This window comes from Nicotiana tabacum, chromosome 22 (assembly GCF_000715075.1).
Source record: "Nicotiana tabacum cultivar K326 chromosome 22, ASM71507v2, whole genome shotgun sequence".
Taxonomy (NCBI): Eukaryota; Viridiplantae; Streptophyta; class Magnoliopsida; order Solanales; family Solanaceae; genus Nicotiana; species Nicotiana tabacum.
This window is the reverse complement of record NC_134101.1, coordinates 105,390,802-105,416,584: the sequence shown is the minus strand read 5'-3', so window position 1 is coordinate 105,416,584 and position 25,783 is coordinate 105,390,802. Positions and strand designations below refer to the sequence as shown.

At 40.4% G+C, this 25,783-nt stretch overlaps 1 protein-coding gene across 1 annotated transcript; it reads left to right on the top strand.

Moving 5' to 3' along the window:
* The first annotated feature begins 2,570 nt into the window (after window positions 1-2,570).
* LOC107791127 (sodium/pyruvate cotransporter BASS2, chloroplastic) lies at window positions 2,571-24,962 on the top strand. The gene is made up of 13 exons (XM_016613140.2): window positions 2,571-3,142; window positions 3,282-3,396; window positions 3,471-3,594; window positions 3,723-3,764; window positions 3,845-3,958; window positions 4,040-4,102; window positions 20,171-20,298; window positions 22,529-22,610; window positions 22,917-22,968; window positions 23,105-23,202; window positions 23,308-23,466; window positions 24,338-24,427; window positions 24,544-24,962. Exons 1-13 carry the CDS (start codon window positions 3,052-3,054, stop codon window positions 24,619-24,621), a joined length of 1,236 nt encoding a protein of 411 aa, XP_016468626.2. The 5' UTR covers window positions 2,571-3,051; the 3' UTR covers window positions 24,622-24,962.
* Window positions 24,963-25,783: the final 821 nt, after the last annotated feature.

Below are 25,783 nucleotides of genomic sequence, written 5' to 3'. Positions count from 1 at the left end.
CATAGAACTTAGTATCCAATTTTTTGAGAAAAAATATGAGTTATCTCCTTAAAAATGGATGAGGGATGTTGGTTTTACACAATTAAATCATGGAGTACTACATATAAAAGTGAAAGTCGCATTGTTGCCTCCATTTTCCTCCATCCTAGACCTTTGTGACACTTTAAAGATAAATTTCCTCCCACTCCCCAAATATGGAATATATCATTCCTCAAATATGCATGTCTTGCTGATGAACACTAGTTCTTTTTATCACATGAATAACTAACTTTAGTAAGATAATGAATTTGGACTCCACACAATAAAATGTGGGCCTCCTACCATGAATACACCTAATAAAGCACTTTAACTCCTAAGAGGCCATCTACTAACTTATAATGCTTAGTCATTCTAGCTACTTACACGCGGATTGATGCCCACATAATAATTATCTACCAATTAATCTATTAATCTTCCACTAAAATCCAATGTTTAACCAATTAGCCACATAATAATTTCTAGGTCTTATTTTACTTAAATACTAGTATATTGTGGGCATCATACTAATTTCTAGGTAATAATTTCTAGGTCATATACCTTACTATAATATACTTTACTATAATGGTCATGTGGTATATTGTACAACACTAATGCATAAATATGGGGTATTATAGCTTGGATCGTATTTTATCCCAAAATGTCAAACTTCAACGAAACTCTTTTTTTCAAACTCGTTTACCCTATGACTTTCACGACACATACTTATCACTTGTTATAAATAGCATAAATAATTATAACCCTAAAAATAGTCTTATCCTTGAACCTATGTCAATTATCTTACGACAAATCCAACGTACAAAATTACGGGATGTAACACCCTCTCTCCTCGCCCTCAAACCAATAGTCTTGGTGGCTTTTCGCTGAAAGAAAAATGACTTTGTTAGCTATCTTTACTGAACAATTGAAATAGAACCACCCAGTTTTATTCACACACTAAACAACCGAAGAAATATTCTATATGTACACAACATGTTCTCATTTCATATATTGGCCTTGATTGATCCATCCCAAAACATATAGCTCATCGACCGGATCCAACAAGGTAAATATAAGAAATGACCGCCATTTATCCATGGGTCGAGTAGATGTTGTCGATGCATTCACCAAAGATATTCCGCTGGTTAATTTCTGTGATTAGCCGTCGGTGATCCATCCACGTATGATGCATCTAGTGTCAACCAACGTCACTATAGGGTAATGAATGACTTCAGTTTCTAAAGTATATCCAAAAAAGATTAATAAAGTTTTCACTCTTGGATGATGGGTGTCCTTGGTTGATCCATCCACAACACGAAGCCGATGGATCAGCCAAGGAAAATATAAGGAATAGCCTATACAATGCCATCGGTTTATCCACCCACAATAGAAATGGATGGATCAACAATGGCAAATATTAGGAACGAGTTCCTAAAATGGCCTTCCTTTATACGCCGACCATTCAAGATAATTACCCGACATATACATTTTATGGAACTAAAGATTCATTACTCAAATCGAAAATAAATAGGTGATTTATTATTACAAAACAACTACTACAACAATAACAATAATTATATCTTAGTTCCAAGCAAGTAGAGACTTTTACAAACTATTATTATATGATAATTTTATCCCACTAACATACCAACAGTGAACATCGACATTAAGTTTTCTTTATCATTTTCTTCTTCTTCTTCTTCTTCTTCTTCTTCTTCTTCTTCTTCTTCTTCTTCTTCTTCTTCTTCTTCTTCTTCTTCTTCTTCTTCTTCTTCTTCTTCTTCTTCTTCTTCTTTTCTGCCTTTCTCTCCACTCGTTGAAGTATCTTCAATACTTGAATATTTTTCTTGATATCTTTATTATGCTGCCATGACATTAGCCTATATTATGTATGACTTATGTCGGTTTCCCTTAAATTCAGTTACCTGCATTGATCATTTATCCCAAGAAGTGTATATACTAGGCTTTCTACCCTAAAAAACAATATAGAATTTGGATTTTCCCTTGCCAAGCTTCATTGTGAAAAAGGATCAAGGAGAGTGTCGGCACAAAAGAAGATTATGAATTGAGATGAAGGAAGCCGAAATCCTACTATAAAAAGCTTTTGCCGAGAGGTGTAAGGATTGGAAGACTTAAAAGGAAAAAAAAGAAGGAAAATACTACACTTTTTTAGTTGTCACCTAGACTAAGGATATAGCCTTTTTCCACGTTACTGGAAGAAATAGAATTTTTGGATGTATTTTCTTATTCACATCATACAATAAGAATCTCTTTCATGCTAATTATTTTATATACAATCAAACTTCTCTATAACAGCATTCCTATATAACAACACTTCTCTATAAAAGCCAAGCTTTTTCGGAACCATTTTTTATGTTATGTTATAATATATATTCTCTATAACAGCACTTCGCTATAACATCCAAAAATATTCGAAACAAACAAGTGTGTTATAGAGAGATTTGACTTTACTGATAAAAAAATGTCACTTACATTTTCTCAACAAATTTTCTCAAATTTTCCCGACATTTAAGCGCATACCTTGTTTATTTTTGTGGGCATACAACACACCTTCTACACCTTCTAGTTGTTCCCAACTTTTGACAAGATGTGAGAACAGCATGTAGGTGTCCAGCACAATTTTACTATCATGCCTGTTTAATGAAAAATTGCTGGCTGTGATTACCTTGCCGAGCAAACAAAAGATCCCAAAATGAACAAACAAACTTTGCAATTCCCTCCCCCCCCCCCCCGGCGATGACGGTAGACACTACCCCGTAGTCAAAATACAACCAAACATTTAGAGGGAGGGGGACCATAATTATTTACGGTCGATCTTCAAAAGAAGCAATCTGAAAATATTTGGATAATCCTGATATCTTCCTTGTGTGGTTCATTGGTTTCCACGACTTATAGAATCTGCTATCTTGGACCCCATCTCCCACTTTTCCAAAACAAAACCCCTCATGCTAATCAATATTGCTTCTACTTGAACCCTCAATCTTCCTTCATTCTGTGTTTATCTAATCAAATCAAATGGCTTCTTTGTCCAGATTTATTGTAAAAGATTGTAAATTGCACGCACTTCACAGACCAAGTTATGCTCCAAGGACTCCCACCCATTTTAGTATGTGGAATCTTACTTGTTTAGTGTTCTGTTCATTATTTAGTTGCAATTTTGCTACTGTTGAGTATTGATACGACTGTTGATTTTGGCATTAACTTGAAACTTTCTTTTATTAATTATATTGAATGTCCATTTTAAGGTATAAGAAGTGGACATGAGACTGGAAGATGTAATTTGTTCATTCAAAATAAGCACCAAATTTCAGATGTTGCTTTCCCAGTTCAATCCTCATTTATTGGAATCACTTCACTGCGGTTAGTGCTTGAATCAAAGCTCCTTGTTTATTCTTTTGTTCATTTGGAGTTCCAAAAGCTTTTTGGTCCATTAGGAATTCAAAAATATCTTGCAAGGCAGCAACAAATGTGTCTGGAGACTTACCAAGCAGCTCTTCCAGTGGAATGAGCCAATATGAAAAAATAATTGAGACTTTGACCACTCTTTTTCCTCTCTGGGTATATTCTTTTTTCTCCATTTTAAAGTAAATATTTATATTTTTTTAATATATCATTTTTGTTAGCAGCCTTTTCATAGTACAGACCGTTTTTTGAAATTGTGCAGCTACTCTACTCAATTTTTGCAGGTTATATTAGGTACAATCCTTGGCATCTATAAACCTGCCACGGTAAATTTAATTGTTTTTCTTTACAATTCCATTTATGATAAATGAATAATTTCAACTGATAGGACATGAGAATCTTACAGGTCACTTGGTTGGAAACAGACCTGTTCACTCTTGGTTTGGGATTTCTAATGCTTTCGATGGGCTTGACACTAACATTTGAGGACTTCCGACGATGTTTAAGGAACCCGTGGACTGTAAATAACAACTTGTTCATGCTCCCTACTATTTCTTTCTTATTAAGTACCAGCAGACACCAATGGTTGCTTGCTTTGCAGGTTGGTGTTGGATTTCTGGCTCAGTACTTCATCAAACCACTTTTAGGCTTTGCAATAGCAATGGTATGTCTTCTCTTACTTCAATGGGTTACTCATTTTGTCTACGGATGATTTAAATCAAGTTGAAGTCGTAATAAAATTTGTATAATACACCTTATATCAAAAAAATAAAAAAAGGATAATACATCACTATTGAATGTTGTTTCCAAAATGTGTATATACTTATGTTCTGACTTGGTGAGACTCATACTCTTTGACCCGAACAAAACCACTTTAGGGCAGTGAATGAAGATCAACTCCATTACACTGGAATTATCTTATGTGAGCCAATAGAAGGCATAAAAAAGCCCGAATAGTCTACGTTAGAAATATTTACTACCTTATTATTCTTCGTGGCCTCGATATTAACATGTAAGTTAGTTAAACATAAGGGAAACTTCATCAATAATATATGTACCTCAACAGACTCAATAGAGAAGCATAAGAAAGTTTGATTAATAAATTACTCATATGAGTTGTATCTTTTTGATGACACCTAACCCAACCCGCTAGGTAAGTCAAGTAACATTCAACACAACTCATATGAGAATTGTATGCGGTAAAACCGGGTGCCCGATTTCCCCGTCATTAGGTCGCCTCGCGGACATGCTTCTCGAGGTTCGAAGCCGAGGTCGAGATCCACCCTCGGGAGCCGTCGGGTTCCGGTCCCGCGGGCAGTGCGTACTAACGGCTATAACTGGGGAGAGGGGAGTTCCCAAGGCACGCAGCTGATATTGACAGAGCCTAATGCTATCTAGCTGTCACATCCCTCTACCTTTATGATTAATGCATTCTGTACTATGTTGGGATTTCCCCTCCTATATAAGGGGGATCCTTGGCACTTTGTAAACTCTATTGCTCCAACTATTCTACATGAAATATACAAGAACTCTTCTTTTCTCTCTAATATATTCTCCTGATACTATTGCTATTGCTTACCACTTTCATACTTGTTCTTCATTTATTGCTTGTTATTGGCCATAAAGAGCCTCCTTTAATTATATCCTAACTGTTTGCCCCTTCCCGATTATCCCCGATAGCTCGAGCCCGAGCCCAGGCATCGACCTCGAGGCCCCTCATCGGTTAGTCCGAGGCCCGGACAGCTAACCCCTTGGTTTGATTATAACTCTATTTTAGCTCGTATTTCATATTTTATCTTCACATATCTAGCATCAACTGTTTTAACAGCTAGCATAAAAATAGACCACGTATTTTTAGGGTCCCATCAACAAATTTAATTGTTATTACCATTTTTACGGTAAACAGTTTGGCGCCCACCGTGGGGCTAAAAATAATAGTGATTATTTTTTTGCTGGTTTCATTACACAACGCAAGTTGCCTTTCACACTTTTTCTTGTCCAAGATCTTCGATTTCAGGACAAAATGTCTGGTTCGGTGAACAGACAATCCACCCGTTGGCGGCGTAATTAGACAATCCATAAAAACCACAAAATTAACTAACAATGAAGCCGAGTACGAGACTATGATTGCAGGGTTAGAACTGGCCAAAAGCTTGGGAGCCGAGACCGTCGAGGCGAAATGCGATTCGCTCCTCGTAGTAAGCCAGGTGAATGGGAGCTACGAAGCTCAAAAAGACGGGATGCAGAGGTACTTGGACAAAATCCAAATCGCATTGCGTCGCTTCAAAGAATGGACCTTAGTCCATATACCTCGAGAGCAGAACAGCGAGGCCGATGCCCTCGCAAATCTAGGATCTTCAGTTGAAGAAGAGGACCTACTCCCCAGGGCTGTTGTCCAATTGTTTAAATCAATGGTCGAGGAAGGTCACACAGAGATTAATTCCACCAGTCTAACATGGGATTGGAGAAATAAGTATATTGATTATTTTAAAGACGGGAAGTTGCCCGCAGATCCAAAAGAATCGAGGGCCCTGCGAACCAAAGCAACCCCGTTCTCGCTCGACGAAAATGAGACTGTATAGGAGAACTTTCGATGGCCCCCTGGCGGTATGCCTAGGGCCAGGTGACACAGATTATGTACTCCGAGAAATTCACGAGGGTACTTGTGGAAATCATTCCGGCGCCGACTCCTTAGTCTGGAAGGTGATGAAAGCAGGCTACTATTGGGACAACATGGAAAAAGACACCAAAGAATTCGTCCGAAAGTGCGACAAATGCCAGAGATTCGCTCCCATGATTCACCAACCCGGAGGGCAACTACACTTCATTTTACCACCATGGCCGTTCATGAAATGGGGAATGGACATCGTTGGCCCTTTGCCGACGGCACCAGGTAAAGCTAGATTCATTTTATTTGTGACTGACTACTTTTCGAAATGGGTGGAAGCGCAGACCTTCGAAAAAATAAGAGAAAAAAAAGTTATCAATTTCATATGGGATCACATCATATGCCGATTCGGAATCCCATCCGAAATAATGTGCGATAACGGGAGGCAGTGCATCGGGGGCAAGGTAACACAGTTCCTTGAAGATCACAAAATCAAGAGAATCCTGTCGACGCCTTACCATCCATGTGCAAATGGCCAGGCCGAATCCACAAATAAAACCATAATTCAGAACCTAAAAAAGAAACTGGAGAGCGCCAAGGGAAAATGGAGAGAAACGCTACACGAGGTGCTATGGGCATATCTAACAACTTCAAAATCAAGCACCGGGGAAACACCTTTCTCTCTAGCATATGGCGCTGAGGCTTTGATACCAGTGGAAGTCGGGGAGCCGAGCGCCAGATTCCAGCACACTAATGAGGGCTCGAACAACGAGGCCATGACAACAGCCCTCGAACTACTGGATGAAAAACGAGAAGCCTCGCTGATCCAGATGGCCGCCCAGAAGCAGAGGATCGAAAGATATTATAACAGGAGAACAAATCTCCGGTATTTTGGGATCGGGGACTTAGTCCTAAGGAAGGTCACCCTCAACACCCGAAACCCTAATAAAGGGAAGCTGGGCCAGAACTGAGAAGGACCATACCGTGTCCTCGGAATAGCCGACAAGGGATCTTATAAGCTCGGCACCATGGAGGGCGAACAACTTCCGAGCAATTGGAATATATCGATGCTAAAACGGTATTACTGCTAGGGCATCCGATCGAAAAATTCCGTAAATACCCTCGAGCAAGCGTTGCATTCTTTTCCTTCGACCATATTTTGTCCCAAAGAGGGTTTTAACGGCAAGGTTTTTAACGAGGCAACACCTACATCCTATCTAAGAGGAATACAACAAGCGTTCGAGGCTTCCTTTGCAATCAACCCCGAACCCCTGGAAAGGTCACCCACTCGGAAGAACCGAGGAGCGCCAAACAGGATTCAAATAGGAAAATGATGTACCGGGCCAAACGGTCGAATGAACCGTGCTCGTATGAGTCGGATCCACGGCAACAAAACGACATGTACTTGTGCCAAGCAATCAGAGAATGTCTTTTGCCAAAGCACCTCATACTCCAAAGAAAACTCAACGTTTTCTCAACAAAGATTCCTCCACCAAAAGCGCCCCAAGTACTTGGAGACTGGCGTCAATAACTTGGCACCTGCATGACCTCAAGGTCGGAATCTCCGAAATCGTAAGCCCTCGATGAGGCAATTCCGAGCTCACGAGTAACGGCTCCCGAGCCAAAGCAAACTCGATGGCTCGGAGACTGTCACCAATCGCCATTCGTTAAAAAAAACCCGAGGCCGTAAGACCTCAATAGGCATCGGTCTAAAAAAAAACTCGTACCGAGTATCAACAACAACACCTGTAAGACCTTAGCGGCGTGGAAAAACCTGTAAGACCTCAACGACATGAAAAAACTGTAAGACCTCAACAATATGAAAAAACTGGAAGACCTTAACGACATGAAAAAGTTGTAAGACCTCTACGACATGAAAAAACTGTAAGACCTCCGCGACATGAAAATACTGTAAGACCTCAAGCAAGACATGAATCATACTTGTGCCAAGTATCAACAAAACTGTAAGACCTCAAAAGGCATGAAAATTTTGTAAGACCTTACTACAGGCATAAACTAAATCTCGAAGTTTAGGCTACATGTTGCATTTGTAAGACTCCCGAAAGGGCATACCCTCGATGTAGACGCCTAAACTACTACACTCGGGATCAAAACATGGCTCCGGCCAAACACAAATGACTACAATCATACGACTGTACCAGCCGAATTAACGCGACTTGGGAACGCTCAACCGTCGCTACAAAATAATAGGCCATTACTTCAAATCTATTTCGAAAAGAACCGGTTAAACAGGCTACCCTCGACAGGCAAAAGAGCTTCGACCATGTCAGCTCCAAATCACAAGGCTTTGAGCTACTCAGCCTACGAGCCAAACCTTCCAAGGTGCTCAAACATCGCCGCAAACGACTTGAAATCGAGGTTCTTCCCGAACCGACGACGGGTCAAGCAAAATCATTTCAAAAAAGTCCTTAACGAGAGGAAAACAAAGCCTACATATGCCTAAGGGCAAAACGTAAGAGCTATTGTCGCCAACCTAATGAGCCCTAGGGCCACACACACCAAAAGGTCGCAACGACCAAAAGCGTAAGAGCCACTGTCGCCAGCTTAAAGTTTGAAAGCTTGAGGGTCAAAATGAGCTCGAGTCGTAACTCGATTCGGAGACGAGACCCAAAATAATTAACTATACACGCCTAAGGGCAAAGCGTAAGAGCTGTTGTCGCTAGCCACGCAAATACAAACTTGAAGGCCAATTGTGCTCGAGTCGAAATTCGACTCGGAGACTGAACCCAAAATAGTTAAAATACAAATGCCCAAGAGCAAAGTGCAAGAGCCATTGTCGCCCGCCCATGCAAACACAGAAGCTTGAGGGTTGAATGAGCTCGAGTCGAAGCCCGACTCGGAGACTAAACCCAAAACAGTTAAGAGAAGCATAAGAGCTCTAACGCCAGCTAATACTAAAGGTCGCATCGACCAGGCACGTAAAAGCCCCTGAGCCTGCCTAACGAGCCCCAGGGTCGTATCACGAATCTAAAGATTCTTGCCAACTCTAAAAACAAGAGCACCCGGCCGAATTCCGGACAAAAAGGGGAGTGGAAGAAGCAAAGCCACAGGATTTACTTTATACATATGCCAGTATGAAAGTACTATATACAAACAGGAAAATCAACAGGATCCTAATCCATTGTCGAGCCTACATTCTCAATGGCTCCCTAAGGGTTGCACCCTCTCCGGGGATCCACCCTCATTTTTAGCATCATCCGAGCTGCCATCCGGCACACCTCCAACAGTCTGCTTTCGAAGATTCGGCCAAGCACGATTCACAGCTCGAGGTAAATTCGGGCTAGCCTCCTCTGACGCCCTCTCAACGCGAGCATTTGCGACAATAGCTTCCTCCCCGTGCAAGGATACAAACGCCTCGGCTTCGGCTTTGATCTGAGATAGTGCAGCCACCAGCTTGGAATGGAAACCTCTGTACTTGTCACTCTCCTCCTTCGCATCTTGGAGCTGACGCTCGACTAAGGTTACCTTCCCCTGGAGGGTGTCCCTCTCTGAAGTCATTTCCCTTATATAACGACTGAGCTTGGAAATTTCAGCATCTCTATCCCGAAGCTCCTCTGTCAGCAGGGCGTTTTCCTTCTCAAACTGCACAAATCAGGCCCGAGATGTTAAAAGCAATAGAATCTCGCAATGATTCAGATAATAGTAAACGGGGGATGAGTAACCTGCTCGGTAAGATAGGCTTTCTCACGCTCGTGACGGTTCACCTCATCCTGGTACTGGGTGAAAGCTTGGCTGTAAAGCGCTTTAGCCTGAAGCAACAAAAAAGGACAAGTTAGAAAAACAAAGATCGGAGCAGCCCAGAGCGGCGGACGGGGTTAGCAAAAATTACCCGCCCGCAAAGTCTGCCCATCTCGCCAAAAACAAATGAAGCATCAACCTCGGGACTTCCCTCGAGAACGGTCGGCGATCTTTCAAGCGCATCTCCGCCTTTGACTGGTGCCCCTGCATCAGAAGGCTCTTCACGCGGGGCATCTTGCACTCCATGAGGCGGTAATCAGGCTCCGGTTCGGAAGCCCCCGTCCCACGGCCCAAGGATCGGCCGAGTCTATACACTCCTCGGGGCCGTTGGGAAGTTACTTTCCTCCTCTCCTTCAACTCGAAGGTTTCCCGCCGTCTCCAGGGTCAGAGCTGCTGGGTCGACCTTGGGTCCTTCCGCCTTAACCCTCTTGAACTCCGGCGGCCCGACCAACGGACCCCCCTGCCTTCCCTTCTTCTCGCCAGGCAATAGGGCGTCCCCATCAACGGGTGATGCCTCCTTCGTCAAAAGGACTTCCCCCAGACCTACACAAATGCAGAAGTTGAACACAAAGAATGAACAACGCTACTAGTAGCGATTTGCATCAAAAGATGCGGATGCAGCAAGGTTCGGAGCTTACCATGATCTTTGGCTTCCTACCGGGCTCGGGATAAATCTCGCCACACTCGTTCGGCATACGGGCAAATCGAGTATAAGCGGCTGACCCAATCCTGGAGGTCCGAAACCGCATCGGGGTAGGTTGCTACGGCTAAAAACACGTGAGAAATAGAGTTAGATGCTTGGAGAAATATTGTCAAGGAGAAGCGAAGGAAGATCCGACAACACGTTTACTTACGCTCAGCGTTCCACCGCTCGGGGAACGATATCTTTTCTGCCAGGATCAGGTCAAAAGTCCTCACTCGGACGAATCGACTTGCCCATCCCTCGTTCCCGAGCTCCTCGGTGCAGGCAAAAGGGGACCTCGGGGCTTGACAGCGGAGTTTGATTAGGCCCCCGCAGAGGAGACGGGGACTATACATCCTGATCAGATGGTTGAGGGGAAGGGCATCTCCTCTATCATGTTTGTGTAATGCCTGATCATATAAACAACGCGCCAGAACGAAGGATGAATTTGACCAAGGGTTACCTGATAACGTCGACAGAAGTCGAGAATTACGGGGTTGATCGGGGGCGAGGATGGCCCCAAGGTGAATGGATAGGTATACACACTCAGAAAGCCGGCTTTATGAGTCGTAATATCTTCTTCCCGAGCAGGAATCTCCACAAGCACGGTATCCCCCAACAGCAGTCAGCCCTAACTCTCCCGATGTCTCTTACTGAGCTGATATATAGAGTCACGGGCTCGCGACGCTCTAGCTTCGAGTAAGGTCTCTCGACCTTGAAATCGGAGGTCATCGCAAAAGATCCTGGGATGCATTCCTCAACACGAGGAGGTGTGGCCACTTCACCTTGAGAAAGAAGTGAAGAGGATGAGCCCGCAACCTCCTGGGAAGCAGAGGTGGAAGTTTTCGCCATCCCTAGAAGATTCTGGAGGAAGAAAAAGAGTTGCGTTCCTGAGAGAGAACGAGAGCAAAGGAAGAACGAACCTTTTCAGGGATTTGGGCACGCAATGGGTTATAGAAAAGAAGAAGGGGAGTATTTATAAAAGCACCGTGCGTGCATTGAAGGAGGCCAAGAGGCAGCCAACTGCCATAGTCACTGCAGGAGCAGCATGCGTATCGTATCTTGGCATCTTGTGGCCATTGCCGACTGCAAGAATATCGAAGGAGGAAGAAATTCAAGGTCGTTTCTTATCATTTTCACTCTAAGAAACGCGGAGACTATCTGTATGCGGTAAAACCGGGGGCCCGATTTCCCTGTCATTAGGTCGCCTCGCGGACATGCTTCTCGGGGTTCAAAGCCGAGGTCGAGATCCACCCTCGGGAGCCGTCGGGTTCCGGTCCCGGGGGCAGTGCGTACTAACGGCTATAGCAGGGGGGAGGGGAGTTCCCAAGGCACGCAGCTGATATTGACAATGCCTAATGCTATCTAGCTGTTCCATCCCTCTACCTTTATGATTAATGCATTCTGTACTATGTTGGGATTTTCTCTCCTATATAAGAGGGATCCTTGACACTTTGTAAACTCTGTTGCTCCAACTATTCTACACGAAATATACAAGAACTCTTTCTTTTCTCTCTAATATATTCTCCCGATACTATTGCTATTGCTTACTACTTTCATACTTGTTTTTCATTTATTGCTTGTTATTGGCCATAAAGAGCCTCCTTTAATTATATCCTAATTGTTAGCCCCTTCCCGATTATCCCCGATAGCTCGAGCCGAGCTCAGGCATCGACCTCGAGGCCTCTCATCGGTTAGTCCGAGGCCCGGACAGCTAACCCCTTGGTTTGATTATAACTCTATTTTAGCTCGTATTTTATATTTTATCTTCACATATCTAGCATCAACTGCTTTAACAACTAGCATAAAAGTAGATCACGTATTTTTAGGGTCCCATCAACAAATTTAATTGTTATTACCATTTTCACGGTAAACAAGAATAATTAAGAGTAAATGAGTAAAATGACTAAATTTTCTTTACAAACTCCCAAGAATTGGTAGTACAAGTGATGAGCTTGTAAGACTTAGAATTTACAAAGTTGGTATGAAATAAATACATCATCTTTGAAATACGCATAAACAGAATTTCAAACACTAAAGCTACCAAGGACAAGTGGCAGCTAGCACCGGAACGCAGGTACATCTTCAATGCCAGCTCCCGCCATACACAACAACATCAGCTATAAGATCTGCACTCAAGGTGCAGAAGCGTAGTATGAGTACAACCGACCTCATGTACTCAATAAGTAACAAACCTAACCTCAGGTTGAAAGCAGTGACGAACTCGGAATAAAAGGTCAGAGTCCAACATCAATAGCCAATGACAATTCATAATAACATAAAATACACAACAATAGTGAATGACTTAAGAGATGCTATGCTCGATTTATTTACAGTTACGGAAATGTAAACATGCTTTTCAAGTATAACAGTTAAAGTTCAAATCTTTCACTAAAATCAATTAAACATGAGTTTATCGAAAGAACTGTGTTTTTCCCAATTACAACATCAGATAAGCCCTTTTTGTTTACCAATTATCATGCGGAAAATACTTCTCTATGCCTACATGGCAAGTATACATGTCAAGAAATCAGCTTTCATAGTGGAATCATTAAGTACATACAATCTTAGCACACTCTAGGTGCTCGGCTCAAATGCCCCAAACAATATCACCGTGGATCCATCAAAATAATCACACTTAGCACTGTACGGGTGCCTGGCATAACTGCCCATCATCGAGCACCACGTGTATGTGACATTGTGCCTGCCCCACTGCTGGCATGTCAGATTCCGGAGGGGCGGATCCTACCCAAGCGCTAATCATAATCATATAGCCCAATAGTGAGGCCTGGTGCATGCGTCGCCCCAAAATAATAACATTTAGCCCAATATGGGTCTGGCATATGTGTCACCTCATAATCAATATCAAATCGACTCCATGGCCCAAACTTAGTCATTTGCCGTTCAAGTCTCAGATAAACATATCTCACGATACTTTTTTTATCAGTGTTACACATAGGAGGCATCTAACATGTGAGGAATCAAATAAGAAGTACTGAGACAGAGATATCATACACGGATATAGCATCATGACTGAGAACATGTAAACAAATAAGGCAAATAGCTTAGAAACGTTTGGAATAGCCGTATCAAGACTCAAACAAATAGCACATCGCCTAGACAAAATGTCTAACATGAATCACAGTTCAAAGAACCGAACAAGTAGAGAAACCACAGGTATAATAAGGTATGATAGCAAAACAATTCCGGCAATAGTCTAAATGCCACCTTAAATCAGGAACACACCGGTGCACGTACACATGCTCGTCACCTAGTGCATATGTCAGCCCAATAGTTTTCATATAACATAGTTTCTAGGGTTAAATACCCTCAAATCCAAGTTTAGATATGTTACCTCAAACATGCCAAATCTAATACCGAGCAAGCCAAACAATACTTTGGAAACGCCTTCCCACTCAAATCAACCTTCAAACGACTCAAAACTAGCCAAAAGCAACTCAAAAATGTCAAATAAGCTATAAAAAACAAACCTCAAGTGATAAAAGGTCGAATCTTTAGTCAAATACTCAAAGTCAACCAAAAAGTCAAACTCGGGCCTGCACCTCGGAACTCGACAGAACTCGCAAATTCCGACAACCCATTCGAATATGAGTTCAACCATACTAATTTCATTCAAATCTGACTCTGAATCGATGTTGAAAACTTAGTAATTCACTTTAGAAAAGTTTAGACAAAAACCCCCAATTTCTCTTTCAAATTAATAAGCGAAATGCCAAAATCGAAGATAGAATCATGGAATGTAATCAAAACCGTGTTAAAAATACTTACTCCAATCCATGTGGTGAAAATCGCCTCCAAAATTGTCCAAATCTGAGCTCGATAACTCAAAATATAATAAAATGACCAAAACCTTCGAAATAAAGTACTTATAGATCTGCCCCAGATATACTCTTCGCGAACACGGAAGAAACATCGCGTTCGCGATGAACAAAAATGCATTGCCGCAAAATGGCTTACGCGTTCGTGACACTTCCTATGCGAACGCGATGCCCACAGACACCACACAACGCTAACGCAACTCGCGTCTCGAGGATGCGAAGAAGGGTTCTCCAGCTCTCAGCTTACCAGTGCGAACGTGACTTCGAAAACGCGTACGCGAAGCTCAAGTTGCACAGTCTGTAGGCATCTTAACACTTGCGAATGTGAAGAGATAAAACATTCCAACCTAAATTCCTCTATGCGATCGCGAGCCTAGCTCCGCGATCGCGATGCTCTGCAGATACACCGGCAATCAACAACACAAAATCCACCCGAAATGGTCCGAACCACCCCGAAACTCACCCGAGCCACGTGGGGCCCTGTCCAAACATGCCAACAAGTTCCAAAACATAACACAGACCTACTCAGAGTCTCAAATTACACATAACAACATCAAAACCACGAATCACACCTCAAATCAAGCTCAATGAACTTTCGGACTTTAAACTTCCAAAACTCGTGCCGAACCATATCAAATCAACCCGGAGTGACCTTAAATTTTGCACACAAGTTCCAAATGACATAATGAACCTATTCCAACCCCCGAAACAACAATCCGAACTCGATATCATCAAAGTCAACTCCTGGTCAAACCTATGAACTTTCCAAACCTTCAAATTGCCAATTTTCGCCAATTATACTCAAAACCTTCTAGAAACATCCAAATGCAAATCCGGGCATACGCCCAAGTCCAAAGTCACCATCCGGACCTAACGGAATCATCAAAACTCCGATCCGGGGTCAAATACACAAAAATCAAACTTGATTAATTCTTCTAACTTAATGCTTCTAAGATGAGAATCATTCTTCCAAATCAATCCCGAATCACCCGAAAACCAAAATCGACGATACTCACAAGTTATATTACACCATATGAAGCTACTCATGACCTCAAACCACCGAACTGGATGCAAATGCTAAAAACGAGCGGTCGGGTCGTTACATTTTATCCTTTGAAGAATGGCCATATCTGCTTCATTTTTTTATTTTTCAATTCATGATTCTAAAGTATTTTAGTCCTCTCTTATTTTTGCTATCATTGTTTACTTTAGCTGAGAGGAGCCTTGGAATAATGGTAAAGTTATCTTTGTGTGACTTATTGTTGATTAACATGATTCAAGGAGACTTGATTTAGGAGTGTTGATTAGCATAATTTCAGGAGATTTGATTATATTTAGGAGATCTGATTTGATTTGATTTGATAGCTGGATTAATTGTATAGATTTATTTTATTTCCTTAATTAGCATTAGGAGCTTTGTATAAATTCCTTGCTCATGGGACGTAAATATACACAGAAACACAAGAAGCCTTTTCTTCTTCTTAAAATCTACATGTTATCAGAGCCATTGCTGCTTTTTTTAGGTGATTTATCTCCCTCGCAGCACTAGGGTTCCTTTTTTATCAAAGAGGTCGAGTTTTCTCTCTCTTGTTGGTTGTACGCAACACAAAATCCTTCTGATTTTCTTCTGATTAGGCTGAAGTATGGAGACATTCAAGGAGACGGTTTCTAGAGAAATTTTATCTTCGGATGAAATTCAGCTTCTCCATCGCCTCCTAACCAAACTCGACTCCGCTAACGTTGCCATATCCAATCATGTGTAATCAGGTACTGCCTTTGCTGATAACCTTAATTCTTGGATTGTCGATTCTGGTGCAAATAAACACATGACAGGCTCTTTTAAAGGCATTCCTAACTATTCTTCGTCTCCCAAATGAGATAATGTTAAAATAGCCAATGGTTCTTTAACATCTATCTTTGGAACAGGTTCTGTCATTTGTACTCCTAATATTAAACTATCATCCGTGCTCTATGTCCCTGAGTTCCTTATCAATCTTTTATCTGTTAGTGCCATCACCAAAGCTCTAAACTGTAAAATCGAGTTCTTTCCCGATTATTATATTTTTCAGGATCGTCAAACAGGGAAAAGGATTGGCAGTGATAGATTGCGCGATGACTTGTATATATTAGATGGGATTCAAAACTCGGGTCAAGCCTTTTTTGGGGAAAGTAAGGATGTCAACCAAGAAAAATACAACGGCATAGACGGTTAGGACACCCATCATTCTTTGTTTTGAAGAAGTTATATACCGATTTGTTTTCAAGGACTCGATTTAAATCTTTGTTCTGTGATGCGTGTGAATATGCCTAGCATATTAGAAACTCTTATCCTATGAGTGATAATAGAAGCATAACTCCGTTTATGACTATTCATTCTGATGTATGGGGTCCTACCCAAACTGTTTCTTTGTCTGGTAGTCGATGGTTTGTTACTTTTATTGATTGCTGCACTAGGGTGACTTGGGTATATTTGTTAAAAGCCAAAAGTGAAGTTTTCTCTTGTTTTCAGTCATTTCATAAGATGATTTGTACTCAGTTTGATGCCAAAATAAAAATCTTGAGAACTGACAATGGCAGCTAATACATGGATAAAAAATTTGGTTCTTATTTGGAGTCCAACGGGATAGTCCATCAGACTAGTTGTCCTTACACTAGTGCACATAATGGGGTCGCTGAAAGAAGAAATAGGCATCTGTTAGAAGTAGCAACATCTCTTATGTTCACCATGCATCTACCGAAACCTTACTGGGGATGTTATTCTAGCGGCTGCCTATCTTATCAACAGAATGCCACTTAAACCCCTCAATTTTTATAGTCTCTGGAAACTTTAAAGGGTAAGAATGAATATACTGTTCCTCCAAAGGTGTTTGGGTGTGTTTGCTTTGTCCACAATAGAAATTCTGGGAAACTTGATCCTAGAGCTATAAAGTGTGTTTTTATTGGGTATTCTCCCACACAGAAAGGTTACAAATGTTATCATCCTCCCTCTAGGAGATCTTTTGTTAGCATGAATGTTACCTTTCGAGAATCTGAGCCCTATTTTAGTATTACCTCATCACCTCTTCAGGGGGAGAGCAGTAAGGAGGAAGAGGTGATTCTACCTAGTTCCATTACTGGACCTCTTGATGACATTGTCACAGGGGAAAGTGAAATTGGAGAAAGAATTCAGGGAGAGACTATTAGGCGTTTGGATAAGCCTGATTTGAAGACTTACTCAAGGATTAATAGAGCAGAAGAAGCCATCATGCAATCTACCGAAGCTGAACCTTCTTCTACTGGTGAGTTATCTACATTTCCTAATGAGTTAGATGAACCTATTGCTCTCAGAAAAGGAGTCAGATCTTGCACCACCAAACACCCTTTATTTAATTTTGTCTTTTATAATTCTTTGTCTCCCCCCATAGAGCCTTTGCCTTGTCTATTTCTTCTTGTGTCTATTCCCCAGAATTAGAGGGAAGCTTTTGCAGATCCTAAATGGAAGCAAGCTATGATTGAAGAAATGAAGGCCTTGTCAAAAAATGAGACATGGGAACTTGTCACTTCACCACCAAACAAGAAGTTAGTTGGCTGCAAATGGGCCTTTACTGTAAAGCACAAAGCTGATGTCTCAATTGAAAGATTCAAAGCAAGATTGGTGGCTAAGGAATTCACTCAGACTTATGGAGTGGATTATCAAGAGACATTTGCCCTTGTTGCTAAGATGAACACTATTAGAATTCTTTTATCTTGTGCAGCTAATCTTGATTGAGACTTGCAACGGTTTGATGTGAAGAATGTATTTCTTCACGGAGACTTAGAAAAAGAGGTGTATATGGAGATTCCTCCTGGATTGATACTGCACAGAGTCAAGGAAAGGTATGCAGATTGAAGAAAGCCTTATACGGACTGAAGCAATCCCCCAGAGCTTGATTTGACAGATTCAGCAAAGCAATGATCTCCTTCGGTTACCAACAAAGCAATGTTGATCACACCCTTTTCATAAGACATCAAACGGGTAAACTCACTATTCTCTTAGTTTATGTTGATGACGTAGTAATGTCAGGAGATGACAAAGAGGAGATGTCTCGATTGAAGAAGTTGTTGGCACATGGATTTGAGATAAAAAATCTAGGAATATTGTAGTACTTCTTGGGAATTGAGGTTGCTAGATCTAAAAGAGGAATCTTTATTTCTCAAAGGAAGTATATTCTGGATCTTTTGAAAGAAACCGGTATGACAGGTTGCAGACCCGCAGAATCGCCCATTGAAAGCAATCACAAGTTACAAAGCGGAGTTGGAGAATCAGTTGATAAGGAGAGATATCAGAGGCTGGTTGGAAGACTCATTTATCTCTCCCACACTAGACCAGACGTAGCCTATTCAGTTAGCCTGGTGAGTCAGTTCATGCATGATCCCCGAGATCCTCATATGTAAGTTGTCTTTCACATTTTGCGGTATTTGAAATCTGCTCCAAGGAAAGGTCTACTTTTCTCCAAACATGATCACCTCCAAATAGAAGCCTTTACAGGCGCGGATTGGGCTGGATCTCTAGAAGACAAAAGATAAGCATCCGAGTACTGTACGCTCGTAGGGAGAAACTTGGTTACTTGGAGAAGCAAGAAGAAAAGTGTAGTTGCTAGATCAAGTGCGGAGGCAGAATATAGAGCTATGGCCCAGGGTGTTTGCGAACTGCTTTGGCTACAAAAGCTACTACAGGAATTGAGACTGTATGAAAAGGAAAACTCTCCTTGTATTGTGACAATAAAGCTGCCATCAATATAGCTTATAATCCAGTCCAGCATGACCGAACAAAGCATGTGGAAATTGATCGACACTTCATCAAAGAAAAAGTTACAACTGGTGTCTTGAGTTTGTTTCATGTGCCATCGAAAAAACAACTAGCTGATGTGTTTACCAAAGGTCTCAACAAGTGAACTTTCCATACTTTGAGTTGCAAGTTGGGCATGTGCGACATCTTTGCACCAACTTGAGGGGGAGTGTAGATTAGCATGATTCGAGGAGATTTGATTTAGGAGTGTCGATTATCATGATTTCAGGAGATTTGATTATATTTAGGAGATCTGATTTTATTCTGATTTTATTTGATTTGATTTAATAGCTGGATTGATTGTATAGATTTATTTTATTTCCTTAATTAGAATTAGGAGCTTTGTATAAATTCCCTTGCTCATGGGATGTAAATATACACAGAAATACAAGAAGCCTTTTCTTCTTCTCAAAATCTACACTTATAGGTCACAAGTTTGAGCTGTGGAAGCAGTCACTAATGCTTGTATTAGTGTAGGCTGTCTACATCATACACCTTGAGATGCGGCCATTTCCTGGACCTTCGTGAACACAGATGCCTTGTGCACCAGGATTGTTTGCTTTATCCCTATTTGAAGGGGAGCCTTGGCGAAATGGTAAAGTTGTCTTATTGTGTGACCTATAGGTCACGGGTTTGAGCCGTGGAATCCGACCTGATGCTTGCATTAGGTTAGGCTGCCTAGGTCCTTCCCCGAGCTCTGCGTAAACGCGGGATGCTTTGTGCGCCGGGCTGCCCTGTTTGCTTTATCCCTTTTTTTGAATTTTCTGTTAAAGCTAGTTTTATTAGGATCACACTACGTTCTACTATCTATAATTTGATACTGCTTCTGTTGCCGGAGAGAAATTATTTAACCTCTAGAACCATTTTTTGATATCTGTATTTAAGTTTAACCTTACTAGTTGAGCATGTTGATGCTGTTATTCTCTCTGGTTGTGTTTTTTGTTCCTTAGCAAGACTTACTCTTGGTGCTGCTTTCTAAGATTACTTTTGTCAGCTAATACTAATTGTTTTCTTCCTCCAATTGGTATGATTTGTAGGCTCTAAAGTTGTCTGCCCCACTTGCAACTGGTCTTATCTTGGTGTCATGCTGTCCTGGAGGTCAGGCGTCAAATGTGGCAACATATATCTCAAAGGGGAATGTAGCACTTTCTGTTCTTATGACTACGTAAGCAGAGATTGTGAATGTAGATTTAATGTACTCCCTGGGAAGTTTTTATTGTCAATAAGCTTTGCTATGATTATGCAAGCTATTCTTGTTATAGATGTTAGCGGCACTCAATGCTCAATATAGAAACTAAAGTATGACTAATTTATAATGCAGAAGAAGCCACCATAGAAGTCGAAGTTAGGCAAGTTCAGGAGTGCAATTTTCTGTGCTTAGTAAAATTCATGGCTACTAAGTTAGATGCTAAACCCAGGTTACCAAGTTAGATGCTAAACCCTCACCAAATTGGAAATTTATCCTGTATTGCAAATGAACTTGCCTAAGAAAAAGTTGTAGTGGGCAACTACTTTGCTTTAAGATATTTCAAGTTGGGATAGTCAATACAGTTCCTGAGGTCTTTAAGAAAGCAGTGCACCTATACTTTGACTAAAAAAAGGCAGCCCGGTACACAAAGCATCCCCCCGTTCACACAGGGTTCGGGGAAGGGCCGCACCCCAAGGGGTATGATGTAGATAACTTACCTTATTGCAAGTATTAGTGGCTGCTTCCACAGCTTAAATCTGTGACCTATAGGTCACACGAAGATAACTTTGCCGTTGCTCCAAAGGTTCCCTTTTGCACCTACACTTTGACTATTTTTTAAATTCATTTAAAATGAAATATTTATATAATGATGATCCACCTTTTTGCTTTGTATCCAAGTGTTGAGCCCATTTAAACCTAATATTGACTTAATTTGGTTTTTAAAAAAGACAAGGGACATGTTAAAACTAAGTTGATCTGAAATTTTGTTTGCCAATGCAATCTACATTATATCAAATTGTTGCTTTTGAGTGGTTTCTCCTCCCTATTGATAGGAGGCCATTAAACCAGGTTAAAATTTCTTTAAACTTAAGACAAAGATTATCTAGCTTACAACCATTATAATTAATTGAGAAATGACTCAAAATTCCTATGTTCCTGTAAAGTTCTTCGATTATTTCATAAAGTAGTTATTCATTGTGCGCTCCTGAATAGTTGCATGTCTTGTGACATTGGAGATACATGTTGAGGTGCTCTGTTGCTAAGTTGCTCGGATTCTTTACTTTCGTTGTCGCACCCATATCGACACAACGTGGGTGTGGGTGTAAGTGTGAGTGTTGGATTCGCACTGGATCTAAGTCAATCGATTTTGGATGATTTTATCAAGATGGATGGAGAAATTTGGGACAGATATTAAGATTTTTGAAATCAAAACAAAAGGTAGGGTGAAATTGAAGAAAATGGAATTACTTTCTATATAGAAATTTATATGTCAGTCCTTTTCTTTTATCTCCTTCTCGGATTCTCCTCTTGATCAATATTTCTCCTCCTCGAAATAACTTGTTAGTCTTCCACATAATGTCTCATAACTTAGACATATTTTATAATTCTATTTTAAGATACTTTAGCCGAATCCCTGCACCCGTATTCATACGTGGATTCGTACCCCCGAATCTTAAAATTTAGATAATGAAGGATCCGACCTTTAGATCCTCGTTCGGACACCCGCACCAGAGTTCGAGCAACATATCTCTGTTGTGCACATTGTGGCCATAAATGCTCATGAGGGTGAGGGCGTGTTTGTGGTATCTGGCAAATGCCTGAGCTGATTGTTAGCCGATCAATGAACTTAGTGTTTTTTTCTGAACATTTTTCGTTGCTGTAGAGGATAGAGATCTGCAATGCATGATTAGCAGGACAATGATTGCAGCAAGGTGGTAGTTCCACCCATGGAGATGTAGCCCTTTAGAGTTTTTTTTTGTAATCAATAAATCAAAAAATTAAACTAAGGGTTGCATTTCCAGAAAACTACTGCCTTACTACAATGGTTGTCTTGGTACTATTAATAGAGAGTGCAATGGATAAAAACGAGAACTTGTTACTATGCTGACAGTGGTCTCCTTTGTTTGGTTTAGGATGATTTCTGGCAGATGAAAATTCATTACGGGAAAATGAATGACTGCATGTGAACTTTCAATTGCTTACTTTAGCTTCCTTGGTAATGATGCCATAGTTTTTTAAGCCTGTAGAAAGTGATGGCTGTTAAGGAGAAAACAGACCTATGCTATTGCTCAGTGCAAAATTAGGTTCACCTACACAAGAAATTTGTCATTGGCATATAAAAAAATTGTGGACAACTAATAAGCTAATGACCAGAAACTTTCTTAGAGAAGTTGGTGGAGTAAGTGTTTCTATGGCATCATTGCAGGTGTTCAACTATTGGAGCTATTGTGATGACACCGCTGCTTACTAAGCTTCTTGCTGGTCAGCTTGTCCCAGTTGATGCTGCTGTAAGTTGACCTGTGCTGATGTGTTCAATATTTGTTGATGTATGCAAATCAGTGACATTTATCAAAGTTTATCCCCTAAATGCATGAATACAATGGAGAATTTCTGAAATATGCCTTGCACAAGCACCAAAACATTTTCTGGACTCGTCACCAGGCTAATTTGGAGCCTAACAGCGTCAAAGTATGGCTGTTTAAAGTTAGATAAGCTGATAGCTCTCTTAAACTTAGGCAATTACATTCTAAGTTTTTGGGGTTTGCTCAGATAAAGACTTTCTTCCAATCAATCATCTTCCATTCACTTTACAGGGTCTTGCTATAAGCACCTTTCAGGTTGTGCTAGTGCCAACAATTATTGGAGGTAACTGGATATTTTAATACTTTCCATCTTTTTTAACAGTCTAACACAATGGAAATATGTATTTATGCTGAGCTTGCTTTCCTAGAGTTTCAAATAAGATATGCCTATATTAATTCAAGTTTACTTTGTTTTGCAGTTCTATCAAATGAGTTCTTTCCTAAATTTACCTCAAAAATCATCACCATTACACCTTTAATTGGAGTTATTTTAACCACTCTTCTTTGTGCAAGCCCGGTAAGCTTGCATAATTTACTGGCTAGTTTTAGTTGAAGGCATAGTAATGTTCCTTTTCTCTCGCAGATACTATGCTAACCCAGTTTCTATATTTTTTTTCTGAAGATCGGGCAAGTGGCAGATGTGCTGAAAACTCAGGGTGCACAGTTACTCCTCCCAGTGGCAGCCTTGCACGCTGCAGCATTTTTTCTGGGCTACTGGCTTTCAAAATTTTCATTTGGTGAATCAACTTCCAGAACCATTTCCATAGAATGTGGAATGCAGGTAGTTATCTTCTGTACTTCTCAGCATAGCGATGAACTAATCTCTGTAGCGACTCTAATACCTTATACCTGTCTTGTCTTTCCTTTTCTTTTGCTTCATATAAGTCCAGATATACTTTCCGTACTATCTTCAATTCCTCTGGTTGAGCTCCATACATCAGCATATTAAGAAGCATATCTGATGGGTGTCCGATAGTGAAAATGACAAGTCATGCAAAATGCTAATATTTAGTATTTCACTATTTCCAGAGGTGGAAAAATGTCTTGTTTTTTGTCCCATTGAAGCATCATTAATCTGTGGTAGTTAGCTATATAAGATTCTGCTGCTGCTACTTCTTACGAACTCGCTTTCCTTCCCTAGGTGGGGGAGGGACTTTGTCACGACCCAAATTTCACCTTAGAGGTCATGATGGCACCTAGTTTCTAAAGTAAGCCGATCTCTTACAACAGTTAAATCTATAAAGACATGGTATAACGAAACAAGATTTAGTATATATGCGAAAATAAAAGTGATACAAGCCAACACGACGATAATCACAACATATTCCCAGAACTAGGTAGTACAGAGTCATGAGCTCTAACTGAATACATAAAAATATCTCAAAATATAATACTGTTCGTATAGAGAATTGGCAGTATAAATGTAAGGAAAGGACTCCAAGGGACTGCGACGATCAAAGCAGTTCTACCTTGAATCCTCACGATCAATGAAGCTCTCATTGCCTGGGTCCGCTACCTCCAACACCTGGATCTGTACAAAAAATGTGCAGAAGTATAGTATGATTACAATTAACGGAAGTCATTTTGGTGAACCCTAGAGAAATCAAACTAGAGTGAGAAATATGTAACTCTTTTCTTATTTATGTGCTCAGAGTTCTGCACTCGGATTTTTGCTTGCCCAGAAGCATTTCACGAACCCTCTTGTTGCTGTACCTTCTGCTGTTAGCGTGGTCTGCATGGCGGTAGGACCCTGTGCCCATATATTTTCCTTATACATATTTATACCCTACATTTCTTGTCTAATGTACTCCTATTGTAATTCTTTTGGATGTTCTCTCATCATTACCATGTTTCACAGCTTGGTGGAAGTGCTCTAGCTGTGTACTGGAGGAACCAGCCAATTCCTGTTGATGACAAGGATGATTTTAAGGAGTAGGACCTCCGCTGTATCGTTGTTAGTTTGTTAGATAAAGTTAAAAGCTCAATCATGTCTATTATGCAAAGGCATGGGTGGGTAGCTTGCATTTCTTGGCTGAAGCTGTAGCGGAAGCTAAATTTTGGACCTTGGAAAGTTCTCCAATTTAATATGTTAGAAGCATAGCACTAGAGAGCCTTCCAAAATATTTTAAATATGTATTGGGCTACCCATGGCATTGTAAGCAAAATTTAGAAGAATGTTAAACTAGGAAATTTCAAGTAGGACTCTTGGTTTACTGCATCTATTTATTGGAATAGATAAGATTATGTTGGATGAAGGACACGAGCTTGAATTAAAAATGTTGAGCAAGGGGGTAAAGTGTAGTTATACTGTTATGGCTTGTTTGGCCAAGTTTTTGGGAGGCTATAGTGTTTTTTCCTTTAAAAAAGGCTATTTTAAAAAGTTGGAGGTATTTGGTCAAGCTTTTAAGAGAGAGAAAAAAGTGCTTTTTAGGAGAAGCAAATTGTTTTTTAGAAGCTGAAAAAAGCAGCTTATCCTCGGAAGCAAAAAATTGTTTTTACCTCTTCGCGAATTTACCTTTGGCAAAAACTTTTGAAATACCTAAATAATCCTTCTTACTTTACTCTAATGTTTATGCTATTCTAATTGCAATCCTTGGGAACTCTCCTCGTGGATAAATATTTCTTCTTATCTTTAGAGTAAATTTTTAGTATATAGTGATTTTTTGGGGTGAATTTATTTTATATTTCATGTTTTGATATATTTAAATTATCTTGAAAGAGTAAAAGCACTTTTCAACTTTATTTTCATACTAGTGAAATTACTTCGCGCTTCGTGCGATCATGAAGAAATCATAAGTTTACGAAATAATTGAGACAAAAATTTAGTCGAGATATCGACAAAATCCTTATGTGTATGCATACAAAATTAATTTTATATTGTGATTAAACCATAGATTTATATATTTTTCCAAATAAATTTAACATTCTTCATTTTATCAATTTCACATAAACATAATGAGCATATGCAACCACATTATAAGTATATAACATAAACTGGATTCGATAAAAATTTAAGATGATAGTGCTCGTCATGATCCATTTTCAAAATTGGCCATCCTATGTTTGATCTTCCGAAAGGCCCTATATGTTTGTAATTT

Excerpts from the sequence above, each read along its gene's own strand:
- LOC107791127 (XM_016613140.2), top strand. The coding sequence starts at position 3,052 with ATGGCTTCTTTGTCCAGATTTATTGTAAAAGATTGTAAATTGCACGCA. Across the intron at positions 3,143-3,281 it reads AAGGACTCCCACCCATTTTA|GTATAAGAAGTGGACATGAG; the intron begins GTATGTGGAATC and ends GTCCATTTTAAG. Across the intron at positions 3,959-4,039 it reads GTTTAAGGAACCCGTGGACT|GTTGGTGTTGGATTTCTGGC; the intron begins GTAAATAACAAC and ends CTTGCTTTGCAG.